The sequence below is a fragment of the Gallus gallus genome, chromosome 18, assembly GCF_016699485.2.
Source record: "Gallus gallus isolate bGalGal1 chromosome 18, bGalGal1.mat.broiler.GRCg7b, whole genome shotgun sequence".
Taxonomy (NCBI): Eukaryota; Metazoa; Chordata; class Aves; order Galliformes; family Phasianidae; genus Gallus; species Gallus gallus.
Genome location: NC_052549.1, coordinates 7,983,060 through 7,997,130, shown reverse-complemented (window position 1 = coordinate 7,997,130; position 14,071 = coordinate 7,983,060). Strand labels below are relative to the sequence as shown.

General features: G+C 41.9%; 1 protein-coding gene across 11 annotated transcripts in view; it reads left to right on the top strand.

Annotated features, from left to right (window-relative positions):
- PRKCA (protein kinase C alpha) overlaps positions 1 to 14,071 on the top strand; it is a 139,078-nt gene that overhangs the window by 87,697 nt on the left and 37,310 nt on the right. For all 11 annotated transcript variants that reach the window (XM_040649503.2, XM_025141605.3, XM_046902039.1 and 8 more), the window contains 2 exons: positions 6,480 to 6,591; positions 7,308 to 7,436. In XM_040649503.2, the coding sequence (XP_040505437.1) occupies positions 6,579 to 6,591; positions 7,308 to 7,436 (142 nt within the window). In that variant the 5' untranslated portion in view covers positions 6,480 to 6,578. The remainder of the gene's footprint in view (positions 1 to 6,479; positions 6,592 to 7,307; positions 7,437 to 14,071) is intronic.

Sequence of the window (14,071 nt, the reverse complement as noted above, 5' to 3'; positions counted from 1 at the left end):
ACACAAAGGCCGAACACAGCCCAGGGGACTGCAGGTTTGTGTCAGCTCCTGGTTTTCATCCAGCTGGGCTTTGTCCATGGTCACAATGAGGCATTTTCCTCCACGAGTACTAACCCTGAGTTTCAGTTCTAAGTTGCAAGTAATGCTGCTGGGTATCTGGGAATCAAGAGGGTGTGCTAAAAGCTCGCCCTTCTTTTCCAGGTTTATTGTGCTCTGATAACTTTTTTTTACAGTTTTAGTATTGTTTTCTGAATTTTTACATCCACGGATATATGGTAACTGCTACACTGCTGTGTGTAAATGCTGTGTGCCACTGCAAGGGCAGCACTGAGGACAGAAGCTGTGTCAGAGCATTTGTACAGTCAGCCTTCGTAGGTTTTTTGCTTTAGTTGGGACTACTGACTTTTTCAAAAGAGAACATTCTGACTTTGCTATAGAAAACATACCGCACGCTCTATAAATACCAACGAGTCTAATGTCTCTATATTCCTTGGTCTACTAAATTTAATGTGCTTGAATTGCTTTTCTGAAGAAGGGTTATTTAGACATATGGAAAAACATCTGTTCAAGGCATAAATAAATAGTGTTTCAGTGGTTATACAATTCAAAAGACCATTCAGGGACTCCGTGCCTCATTCCCTACCGGGATGGGGTGAGGAATGGAAGCAACATTTCCATATCCAGGTGTAGGTTTGGGACCAACGTGTGCCTGGGTCAAACCCCTCCGCTGTTAATTACATGTGTATTTCTGGGGAACACTGAGGATGACACATTGCTCCTTGGATTTTGCTTTTCCTACTCAGGAAATACTCTCCTCCAGCACAGAAGTTAGTGGCTTCACATTTAGGATCTTGGCCATGAGCTGATATATGTGTGGAGTAAACCTTCCTGCCCTGCAGCAGTGCATCCAGACATGAAATGCTTTGGGAGCACTAAAGCATGTGGGTGCTGCTGAGAGCAGGGGGAGGAAGGCAGCATCCTCTGTAGGTAGGTGGGGTTTGGTGAGGATGGACAAGGGGTGGTGGGCTCTGCTGGCACCATTCACAATTTATAGGGGAAACAGAATTCTGCACTAGGAGGAAGTGTGGGAAATGCAAACTGGTCATGAGTCGGTGCCATATGTATCAGAGCAGCTCAAGGGCTTAGCAGCTGAATAAGGACTTTTAAGCCACTTTTTGGAGTCTTAACAGAGCAAAAAAGATGTGGACATCTGTGCTGGCTTCTGAAAAAATGTGCTTGGAGTCACTCCCACTCTCTCCTGCCTTAATTCTGATTATTTCTTGGATAAATGTGTTTTGCTTGCCTGCATGAGTAGCGTGCAAGCTACAGCAGATGTTGAGCTGTTTGACCTGATGCCTCTGCTCCGGGGGTCACTGCGTTTACAGGGAAACCAACGGATTTCAGGTTGGGTTGGTTTTCAGCATTTATCGCATTTCATTTTCTGTTTAAATTAGTGAAAGAAGGATAATGTGAGCTCCAGCCGAGGATACTGGGGAAAAAATGGAAATCGTGTCAGCTCTGGGATGAGCAAGTTGGCAGATACTGAAATTTTTAAAACCCGATGAGAAGATATTATACATAAATGTATTAATGGAGTTGGTATGCAACCTGATGTCCCACAGTCAAATGACATCAACATTCCTGCTTTGTGTTCTTTATCACATTAATGAGGCACTCCACCTAACTGCATCTCAGCACCATTGGAAAGCACAGAAACTGCACCGTTAATTCTAATATTAATCAATTCAGCAGGGGAATTTGTTAAAATTACATCCCCCATCTGATCAACGTGAAACTATACATTGTGAGAAGTGATCGAAGTGTAAAGGTGTACCTGGTGTTCAAAAGGGTGTATGTCCAATATTAAATGCATGAATACAATGAATAAATAACAAATTACTTTTGAGGCAGTTACAGCTGTGTCTTTCCAGCACTCCTTTTGAAAGCAGACCACCAGCATTTCTAGACCATCCTAAAACGTTTCCATGCCAGAAGAATAGGAACAAAAGGCAGCCATCGAAATCAGTTGATTTGATGACCGCTTGTTTCTTTTAATTAAAAGTATTAATTTAGTGTGAATTCCAAGGGAGCACTGACAAATCTGCCTTTTAGTCATATTTGAACCATGGGGAAGCTCTCGGTGTCTGCGTGCTGTGGGTATTGCAGTCACTGTTGGAAGGTGCTCAGGAGAGCTGGAGCCTGAAAACCTTCTCAAACGAAACACAAGTTTGCCTGAGGATGGCGTGGGATGAGCGTGGGATTTGTTTCCACTCAGAGGAAACACAGCGGCTCCTTCTCAGATATGTTTTATTAACTTGGTAATCGCTTGGGGAACTTGGAGCTCTTTTAAGTGAAACAGGAGTGGTGTAGATTGGGGTGGGCTCAGCACGTTGGAGCATTGTTGCTTCCTGGGGGGATGAGGGAGGATGCAGGATTTGGTGTTCCTGCTCCAGCAGGAGATGTCTGAGATCACTGTGGGTAGAGCAGCCCGTGCTTCCAGGGCATATCCTTATACATCTCCCCTTCTGTCCTTGGTAGTGATTCAGCCAGGTAGAGCCTCCATTTGTGCCACTGGCATTCAGGATTTTATCTTTTTTAGTCTGTATGATGTTGATTGAAATGCCTTCTGAAAAATCCACGTCACCCAGAAATGCTCAATTATGACAATAGGGGTGTAGCAGCATAGAGCCACAGAATCAGCATCAGAGTTGGTCTTGAAGACATAATTCTGGTGACACAGCAAAACTTTGGAGTCCCCTGCAATGAAAGGACTTCAGTAAGTCATAATACAATGTCTATAAAATGCCCACGGCTGCAGCCTCACCTGAGGCTTTTTGTATGTTTTATACTGAAAAGCAAAGCAATGATTTAATGCCTGCAAAATTACAGTGAGTTCCGTTTGCTATCAGTGGGAATAAATTGCTGATCAAAAGGGAGATTTTAAAAGGAATTTGTCAGTATCGTGCCCATAAGCTGTTTTGTAATGTGCTGAAGCACAGTTTGACATTTGCAGCTGGTTTCAGTTATTTCCCACTCCCATCTTTGATGCAGAAAAACAAAGGAGTGGTTTCTGGCCAAGAAGTGGTGGCACTGCTGCAGGAGGGCAGCGTGGTATGACATGGCCATGCAATTCTGCTTCCCTCTGCTGGAGCTGGAGCAGCAGCTGTGAGCTGGGGCAGGGCTGAAGGGGTCTGCCTGAGGAAGGCACTCCTGCACACATATGGGGGCATGGGCCAATTTTTGAGTTGCTGCTCGAATTTTGGGGTTCCTTTCTCAAGGTACCCCTCCGCATACACCACATTGCCATGGGTGCCCGCCTCTCCAGAAGCGTGTCTTAGCTTTGAGGCCAGTCCTTTCCAATTTAATTATAATACACTGCATCCAATTCTCCTTACAGAAAGTTGGAATTGCCCTAAGAAAAGCAAAAAATTCACTTTTCAGCGTGAGAATAATTGCAGTTTTAATATAGCCTGTCATTCATCACTGCTTAGCGAATGCAGTGGTAATGCTTTTCCAATTGCCACTTCCTTAATTTTGATGGATTTTGGAAACAGAAGTGGGTTTTCCCTTTGGAGTTTCACAATTAATCTACGCCAAGTTTAGTGCAAAGTTCAATTCTCTTGCAAATAGCAGCCATTATTTGGCAGTTCATCTGTCATATCCTGGCTTGGCTCCCCATGTTTACTATGAAATATGACTGCCAGCAACACTTTGGGAATGATTTAAAGTTTACATTGATTAAAAGGAGATATTTGAAAAAAAAATCTGCAGGATCTTACCTCTGGCCCAATGGTTTACCTCTGCTGAGCAGCACTGACAAAAAGCTGTGTTATTTCCTCAATTATGCACTGAATGCGTACTTAATATTTGGAAGCGTTGCACTGTATTAACAATTAACAAGTGATAATTGCAGCTAATAATATAAGCAATTAAGTGGCGGTGTCAAAATAATTATTATTGCTAATATGACTTACAATTAAAGTGTAATCTGTGGACATGAGAAGCCCATGTTGGTACAGGGAGCAACGTGAGCGCTTTATCACCTGGGCTGTGTGCATAGGCACCCCTCAGCTTTCTATGTTCTTTCTCAGACTTGCTCATACAGAAGAATAATTTGATGTTTGGTATTATTAAATTTACCAAAATTAAAGCAAGTGTGCGGGCTTGGAACAGAAAATAGAATGAAATACTGATGAAGAATTTCCTCTGTTATTTGTTAGCCTTTAGAATGTTCTGAATGTTTTATCGTTTACTTCTATGAAGGAGGTTTAAATAGCTGGGTTTCCTCCGTGCAAGGATTCCATTTCAGCAGTAGTTTCAGTTCTGTTCTTTGTCCTCTGACTTTCTGTGCTGTGTGTGAAAGAAGTGATTTTGTGTGTAGAGGATAAGGTATCACAGTCACAACATACTTGCTCTGAAGAACACATCATATACACATATCTTTTCCCTCTGTATCATTACATTATACTCATAAATGCCACTTATGTCAGATATTAAACAGAACTATAAAGATCTCCTTCTTCAGCATCATTAGAAGCTGTGATTTGTGTCCTGCTTAGCAACAGATGTCCTAACAAAAATAATGTTTAAGGATATATGTTCGAAAGGCAACAAGTTCCCAATGAGTTTTGTTTGTAAACACAAAATTAAGGCACAATTTCATTTGAAAATGTGCTTCAAATTGTTTGACAGGCATATATATGGTCGAAGTCAGGTCATCAGATATCCATTTACTAAGGCAACGTTCCCATGACCCCATACCCATCAACTGTATTGCTAATAAATAATGAAGGAGGTGTTCTCTGGAGCGTTTTGATTGCCACTCCATTTAGGTTACGTACGTTTACAGCATAAACGTGGCTGTTAGCAGTTTGCATTTTGTATCTCGGGCTGTGTAATAAGCAGAGCTATTGAAATCCAGTGTCAGTTTGAATTCTTGATGGAAGGTCTGTACTGATTACCTGGATAGCAGCCATATTCTGTGTGTGCACTGACAACTACTGCTTATAGATTCATGTTAGAGCTTAGAATCAGTGCAGAAAAAAACAACAACACGGAAGTGCTTACCAAAGCAAACAAAAAACCTTCACAAAGTATCACATGGCAAACAACTCATTATGAAGGCACGACTTTGCCTTTTCATAGTCATATGTTCAATCAAATTACTGTTGGGAGTTCCCAGATTTCTTGATTTCTTGAGAAAGTGCTCATAGCAGAAGGGCCTTATGTTTCTGAGGAGAGAGTTGGCATCTTTTCCATTTGTATAATGTGTACTTTCTTTTGATTCATCCTGAAAGCTTTTCTTGGCAAGTTGCTAGCTTAGTTTGGTTTTGATGACAATTTAATGATTCTTTTCTACCGTGGAGCTGTATTAATACCAATATAAACTGTAAGCAGAAGAAAACTCTCTGAGCCCTCATTGTGCAGTTGTATTTGTTGGGATGTTTTAATGCGTGAAAGACCTGGTATTGCATCCCTTCCATTCCCTGCCAATGCACGAGGCTGTGAAAATCCAAAGGAAAAAAGAATGTTTGCAAAGATTGATTTCAAGCTTGGTTGTATTTTTTCAATGAAGAACTGCAGCTCTTCCCAGATCTGATGAAGGTTGTGCTGGAACAGCTTTGACTGAAATACGGGGCTAAATTGTGTCCCAAATTTGTGTCAAACCATACAGGTGGGGCTGGAGGCAGTGCTGAAGGATATCCAAATACACACTCTCAGTTCTCTGAAGGGGACCTCTTCCCTTGGAGGGACGGCAAATGGATTTGAACCTATCTGCAGTGTTTGTTTTTAAGGGATTTGAGTGCATTCCATTTCACAAGCCTAAATTAGAAACCATTTCCAAGCTGCCGGTGGCCTTAAAATGTCCTCACTATAAATTTCTCTGCTGGAAAATCAGACAGGAATAGCAGTCTCTGTAAAATATTTACTATGTGCCAAGTTAGAATTTGCTCACTTTCATCTGCAATAATGCAAGTGATAAATTTGCAGCATTTCAAGATGATCCCATCTTAAACATTTTGGTTTTACAGTCATTTTACTGCATTTCAGATTAGCCCCTTAACAAAATGCTGCTTCTCTTCTACCATATTTTGTGTCGTCATTGAAGAGCAGTGATGATAGATTGTAAATAAACAGATGATAGAAGACAGTCCAGCCACAAGAGGAATGCCGTCGTTGTGTTTTATGTCTACGTACAGTCAGTAAATGGCAGTTTTAGTGTGGATGAATCATAGGAACAAGCCTCAGCTCACCAAACTGACATATTCTTTCTGACAGAACCAAAGCAAAAGAAATATAAGAGCTGAGCACTAAAACTGTGGCCAATATATCAACCATCTCGTAAGGCTTATGAATAAGATATATGCTGGTATATATTTTTTGGTAGAGTTGGAGGATTTTCAGTATTTGAAGTGGTACATTAAGGATATTGTGATCTTATTTCTTGTGACTCATGGATCTTTTTGTTTATCCTGCAGGACCCCAGGAGCAAGCACAAATTTAAGATCCACACCTATGGGAGCCCAACCTTTTGTGACCACTGTGGGTCCCTTCTTTATGGGCTCCTACACCAAGGGATGAAATGTGACAGTAAGTTCAGTTTTGCTTTGTTACCAAACGGTGTTTTTAAAAGCACATGGAAACACCTCATAACAACTTCTTGTCAGCGGAAAATACCATTTCAAATGTCAGCTATTTATAGGACTGTTGTATTTCAAGTGGATATTTCAGTCGAATAATAATAATCTAATGAAAGCCACTTCTGTTGCTGCGAAAGGGCTGCATGGACTTTGATATGAGTGGAGTGCATTTGCTGTTGCTTTTGAGGAAACCTGTTTCAGGAGTGGGTGGATGAACACGCAGTTGAAAACTGACATTTCAGTTTACGTGGCAGCCAAGATCCGATATTTCCCTTGTGTTTCATTCGTCTTGGAAGTCTACTGCACCAAATTCTAATGATTGACTCAAACCTAAATCCCTTCATGGCTGCTGCTGGCAGAAGTGCTCTGTTTTCTCAGGCATATTCCCAGCAAGTCTTTATTCTGTTATTACTTTTTTTCTTGCACTTCATTAATATATTTAAGTGTCTGAAGTGGATTATTTTCTTCAGTGTTCCATTCACTATCCACAAAGTGTATTGCAGGATGGAAACTAGCCATGTTGGTCCGTCAGAAAACATTTGTCTGTAATCTGCAAATGTTGCCAGCAATTAGGCATAGCAATCTTAACTTTGCAGTGCTCAGTGTTTGCTGTGGGATTGCATTATTAGTTTCTCACTGCTGTCTGAAACGCTTCTATATCCACAGCTTGTGATATGAATGTGCATAAGCAATGTGTGATAAACGTCCCGAGCCTCTGTGGCATGGATCACACTGAGAAAAGGGGAAGGATTTATCTGAAGGCTGAAGTCACTGGTGACAAACTGGAAGTAACAGGTAAACGACTTGTTTTGAAATGCTGCAGGATTTTTAAAGGTGTTGTATGCACTGCGAGCTGATGTGCTTTGCTCAACGTCTTTGGGCACTGAAGCTGTGGCAGTGTTTCCTTTTGGAAGCATGAGGATTTCATTCACTGCGTCCTTGGATCCAGAAACATTTTGAGTCAAGAAATGCTGTGTTAGCTGGCATTCTGAAGAATCCACACAGTTAAAAAAATGAAGTGAAAATGTAAAGATGTAATGATTGCTTTAAAAAAATCAGGAATGTTCATTAGACAATGACTGTCATGTCGATTTTCCTTGTAGGAAGCAGCACACAGGGATAGCTGACCGTTTAGGAAGCTAGCCATCATCTTTAGAGCATGAGAAATGCTCTGAGCTTACATCGGCCAAGGAGGGATTTCCTGTATTTCAGAGTATTTAGTAAACAAATGAACTTGGACTCAATCCCAAAAATTACTCCCAATGTATTATAAAATAGTAATAATAAAAAGATTGTATTCTGTGGGGTTAAGGTTAACAAGATAAGGAGAAGGGAGAGAAAGGAAGGAAGGAGAGGGCAGCGGTTCTTCTTCTTGGAAGTGCTTCTCCCAGGGCTTATCAGTAAGCTCTGGTTCCTCTCACCCACACACCCTGTCTCATTCCCAGTTGAAGCTGCAGAAAAACATACGGAAAAGGTATTTGGCAAGTTGAAGGACCATTTTGTCCCCCTACCCAGATGTGCTGCTTACCTCGAGCAGAACTTCCTTGTTTCATTATCAGAGAGCAGAGTTTATCACTCAGGATCCGCTTAAGAATTTGTATTTACAGCCTGTGTTTTGTTTGCTCTGTGCATGCTTTCTGTTTAACTGGGGTCAGCTGATAATTGGTTCTGATATCTCAAGTGCAAAGCTGGTAGTGAACTTTACTGTTGGTTTTTCCTTTCTGTTGGACACAAATACTCAAAACTGTTCTTTGCTGATTGGGTTGCAAAGTAATTATTCAGAGGGAGAACACAGGGTGGGAATTGGACGAAATTGATGTGAGGGAATTAGGTCAAACCAAGTCTGCTTAATCTAAATTCAAGGTGAAAGTAGAATTTCTTTTGACTCAGAATTGTCTTTCAGGAAATGTTAGATACATGCTGTAGTTATCAAAAACAAAATAAGGGATGAGCTAGCATGTCATGGCAGGTGACCAACACTGCTCCTTCAGCAATACATCTTAACACACCGTTATGCTTATTACATGTACACAAATACATCTTGGAAATTGGTTTTGTGAGCAGCTGAATTCACAAAGTCCACACACTGAAGCAGGAACTCAGAACACTGTTGTTGTCACGGCCTGTTTGGTGTTGCAAATTTGAGGGCAGAGTTATGGCAGGACAAAGTAGGAGGTTTCCCAGAGCATCTGCTTCTCTGTGTTTACTTCTTGATGTGGATGTTCAGCATTGTTCCACTGCGTCAGCATTGCTGATTCGAACACTTAGAGCCCAACTTTTGGCTAGCCCTGAAGTCAGTCAGGCGGTCGGACTGATGACATCTGTAGGTCCCTTCCAATTGAATGGTTCTCTTCTTTTCTTTTTTACACCAGAAAGATGTTCTTTCTACCTCCGCACTTCTTATTTGGGGAATGAATCACAAAGATACCATTCCCCTTGTAGTCAGCATAAAGGAAATCAGGCCATCACGTTGGATTTTCGCAGCTCACAGAAGCACTGAACTTCCCTTCTGTCACTATTCATTCATGCTTTTGTTATCTCTGTATCTGAATACCTCCAGATTCTTCTGTCAAACCTTGTAAAAAGCATTGAAAGGGAGAGGCATGATCAAATTTAGTTAGAAAGGATTAGAATAGATCCCAAGTGGTACTTAATTGTAGCTCACTTTTCAGATAGCTTCCTGTTGTGTAGGAGAGGTGAATTTGTCCAAGTTGCTGTCATTAGGAGAAAGGTGCTTTCAGTTCTTGGTGTGAGTGCACTTGGCAAATGTTTTTATGTGTGTGCTTGTAGTTTAAATACTTCCATCCAAAATTTAAGAAGGTTTCTGGACAACAAGAAGAATGTTTACAACAACCTTGTTGAAATAAGCTCATTAAGCTGCTGTTTTGTCCTTATGACTGAGGCTATGTTCTCTGTTATGTTCACATGGTTGAAGCTATGTTCTCTATGTTACGTTCTTAGGGTTGGCATTTCTAAGGTTTCCAAAAATTTCTTTTAAATATAAATGAATTTCCCTGAAAGTACTCTTTTTTAAAATAAATTATACTAGACAGATGTACTTACATGCGCCATGGCCAGACAAACTGAGGCTCTTGTGCATGTTCAACAGCAAAACAAATCAGGGGTTTTTAGTTGGTTCATGAACGCTGCTAACCCCAAATTTCTAACTCAATGTATCTCCTGAACAGCATCTCTTCTGAAATATTTACTGGCAACATGTCCAGAGCTGCCAAATATGATACTGCTGCCTTTACATTCAGGAAGTGGTGGATTAAATGTGCAGGATGTATAGGAACTGCTCTTGGGTTTGAGCCTTTGCTGGATTCTTCATCAAAAGAATGTCTCTGTAGGTGTTGAACTCCTTCAGCTGAATTCCTTAATATCTCTGCTCTGCATCCTGTTTTGGCTGTTAATTGGTTCCTGCTGAGCTCATGTTCCTGTAGAGAGCCTCGACTGCCTGCAGAAAGTCATGCTGTTCAATGCAGACGTGGCGCTCCGGTGGGCATCTTGCAATTCCTTTTGTGGGCGGCTCCGCTTCCTTACTGGGAGGAAGGAGGGTGCCATGCGCTGAACGGCGATGGAGAGGTCTGTGCCTTGGGGAAAGTCACTGCTTGGTGCATAGCAAGTGGTGTTTGCTTCTGTATAACAGCTCAGAGGGCGTTGCAGTAGCTTCTCTTTCCAAAAAGGCCACAGTACATGCATGTTTACTGAGTATTTTCCCAATAAGATAGGGTAAATAATATTGTTGGTTTGGTTTTTTCCCCATTGAGTACTAGGAAAGAGGCCAGATGGAGCTGGCCAGTGGTTCAGCCAGATTATCTAAAATCTCAGAGCACTTGGGCAAGTTTTGAATTCAACTGATCCTGGAAATGATTTAGTCCTATACATTAATATATTTAATGCTGGTGTACTTCCATATGTACTTCCCGTGTGCTTCAGATCTCTGGTGTGGGTGCTTAAAGGTGGACAGGCAGTCCTTTCTGCATGAGTGCTACAGACTAGGAGTGGGAGTTTTGTATTGATATCCTCTGACAAAATCTCACCACCTCCCCAGTGCCATTTTCAGTGCTCATTTATGTGGCAGTTCTTAAATATCAGCAGTTCATTTTATACCTACTACCTCGAGAGCTGGCTTTGGATGTTAATACGTGATTGCAATTGCTGTAAGTGAACTTGCCATAGGAACTGTCTTAATTGCTTTTTTTCTGACATCACTGAATTTGTGACCCTTCCATAGAATGGACTGTTGGGATTTTGCTCTTAGGCATAGTGAAGCTGTTTCTGCCGCTCTTAATCTCTGTTGTTTCGCACTGAAATTTCCCCTTCCTGGCGTGTGTTACAAGTTTTGTTACCCTTACACCTACTTGCCAACCCACCACGTAACCTGGGTTCCTTCTGAGCGGTTCTGCAGGTGGCTGAATCGCCGTTTTGATCTTTATTTTATTTTTGAATTATTTTCATAGCCAGCAAACAATAACCTCTGCGTGAAAATACCCCATCTGGCGCAGTGACATATAAAAAGCCACCACGCTGTTGGGATCCCAGGAGCTGGGTCTGACAGCAGCTGCCCTCCCAGCAGCAGTGAGCTGCAGGTGCTGCTGAGGGCAGGGTGCCACGATGCTGTCAGCCATCGCACCCCACCGTTACATCAGTGTTATTAAAATACTTATATATACACACAGCCCAGAGCTCCCAGGTTCCTGAGTGTATTTTTCAGAGCTGAAAGACTAGAGAAAATGTGGTTTCATTCTTCTGTGATGCTTCTGTGATTTAAAAGAGGAAACCTGGCCGTGATTTCTGGAAGCTGGGAGCACAGAGCAGGCTCCAGCTATCACCTCCCCAGGAGTTCTGCACTCCCTGCTGTACATATTTCAAATTATTTATGAGTGTCTGATGCTGAGCTACCCTATGGCACTGCATATTAATGTCCCATCATGCTGCTTGCCATGGAGACCTGGCTGAGCAGCCTCTGCCCAAAGAAGCTGGAGAGGAGAACTGGAGAGCAGCTGCAAATGGCCGGACGCTCACCGGTTGTTTCCTTGAAAGTCCCCTCCACACACACTCTCCTAATTTCATCTGTGTTTGCCTGCGTCATTAACAGTGTCTTTCTTTGTTAGCATTAATTTCATAACATTCTGCAGCTGATTCTAAAAGGAGGATATGTGAGCGTTCAGCAGAGCTGACCAGCTGTTATGTGAAGTCCCTACAAAGTGATCCCAAATAATTGCCTGCATGTGGGAGGCATTTTTAATAACTCAAAGAAGAATGGCATGTTTTATCTCACCAATACCTTCTGTGTTCTCTGGCATTCCCTGAACCTGCAGGGTTGCTGTGCTGATTGCACAGAGGGCAGTGCCTTTCATAAATGCCAACCCCTGCAGCAAATGAGTATTTGCCATTTCAGTCATTAAATTTTCTTTACCATGAAAAAACAGTAAATGCATCATATGGAAAAGAAACATCCGTTGTTCATAGATAGCCATCTGCATGCATGTAAAAAAATACCCTAACATGCTATATATTTGCATAAGAATTTGAACAAATCGGAATTAGAAATTTAATAGTCAACCCCTTTTCAGGCAATTTGATACAGCAGTAGTCAATGTTTGCGTTAGGCTTCTGTTTTGTGACGTAGTTATACTGCCCAGCACTTGGTATTCTTTTATGCAGGTAATTTTTATAGAGGTAATCTGATCTTAAACATAAAGTACAGATGCCCCTGTGAGGTTTCCAGCTGGAAATGAAAGCAGAGAACCTACTGCAGGTCTCATTAAGTAGCATTAGAGTTGATGGTACACTTTTATTAGTAGGAGAGTCTGTCTTAATAAAAGACAGAGGAATGAAGCATGATGGAACACAAGTTCATTTTTCATCTTGTTCTCAGGAGGAAATTAATTCCTCATCCATTTCTTATGTGTAAGTCGCCTGTGAAACACGGGCATCCCCACAGCCTACGTTCATCGTGATGGCATCTGTGGGAGTCAGCAAACTGGGTGTGATGAGCAGGCAGTGGTCTCAGGAGGGGTACTAAAGAAAATGAGCAGGGGAATGGTTATGCAAAAGAGAAGTCCCATATTGAGAAGCCCTTTGAGTGGCCGAGCACTGTGTGGAAGTGGTCTGAACAGCAGGATTTGGGGGGATTCAGGTGTACATCTGTAATTGTAATTCACTAGAGCTTGACTGCAGGAAGACAGGAATCTGAGCTGTGTCCTCCCTCTTCTTTTGCTTCGCTGGAGAGCTTCCCAGGCAGGACTGTTTGGGACTCGAGACCTCTTTCAAAAGCATCCATTTGCATTCATTGGGAGATTTCTGCTCCTCTGAGTTGCCTGTAGGGAGCAAAAGATTGGCAAGCAACAGTTGCTGTGATTAGTAAACCATTTTATCATCAACACTGGAAAATTCAAGGAAAAGGTAATTGAGACTCATGAGAAGGAACTGAGTGAACTTGTGCTGCAAATAGCTCTGTTTTGTTTTAGGCACACAAGCATTTCTTTACTCATTCCTGTGGCTAAATCTGTGTGCTGACACCACAAGAAGTTATAAATCCATAACTTTGTATTGTTTGTGATGTTTGACCCATACATTCCGTGCAAAAAGTTCACGTATTGTCATCCAAACTCTGAAATGCTGCCTGAATTTCCTCTCTTCACACACAGTGACAGTTGTTCCCTGCCATCCCACTCTGTCTTATTTAGATACTTATTTAAAGTATGAGTACCTAAGAACCAGCTCTGTTTTTGCTTATGTCTTTACACTACTGGAAAAGTGAATATCCCAATTTTAGGCACAGCTTCTGGAGGCACTGCTGTAATACCAGCGACACATCATCGAGTGGAAGAGTCATCAAACAGCCCGTATTTTCTGCTGACTAGGCACTTACGATCTCTTCTTCATTAACGATGAGGAGGAAGGTGGTTCCTTTTCCTTGTGGCATGGTGACAACACGGGCACACTTAATTTGTTGGAAACTTGAGCATATGCTTCCCTTCACTCCCTGTTTGTCTGTCAAGACATTAATTCCTTATAAATGATAGTTAGCCAAATATCATCATGCCGTTTCCTCAAGAAGAAGTGCTACCAGTTGGAAATAGATGTTTAAGGGTGCTAATTACACAGACAAAAATACAAATGGGCCAAATAAGGAGCGAGATCATGACTACTTAGCAGCCTGTATTTAGTGTATGTTGCATCTTTCTTTCCAAGTGCATCTTTGAGCTGCACTTCTTTTTGTGTTTAAAGGGCTTCTTCCTTATTCTGTGTCTCGTACAAAAGAGGAGCAGCCTCAGACATGCTGTCAGTGGTGTTTCCCAGGCTCAGCAGCACGTACAGACGCCGATCCATGTCAGCCCTGCTGGTTTGGGTGGGACAGCATTTCACAACGCCTGAAATCCAGCCTGTTTGTGAACTTCTGCAGAAGCTGATGGCAGAAT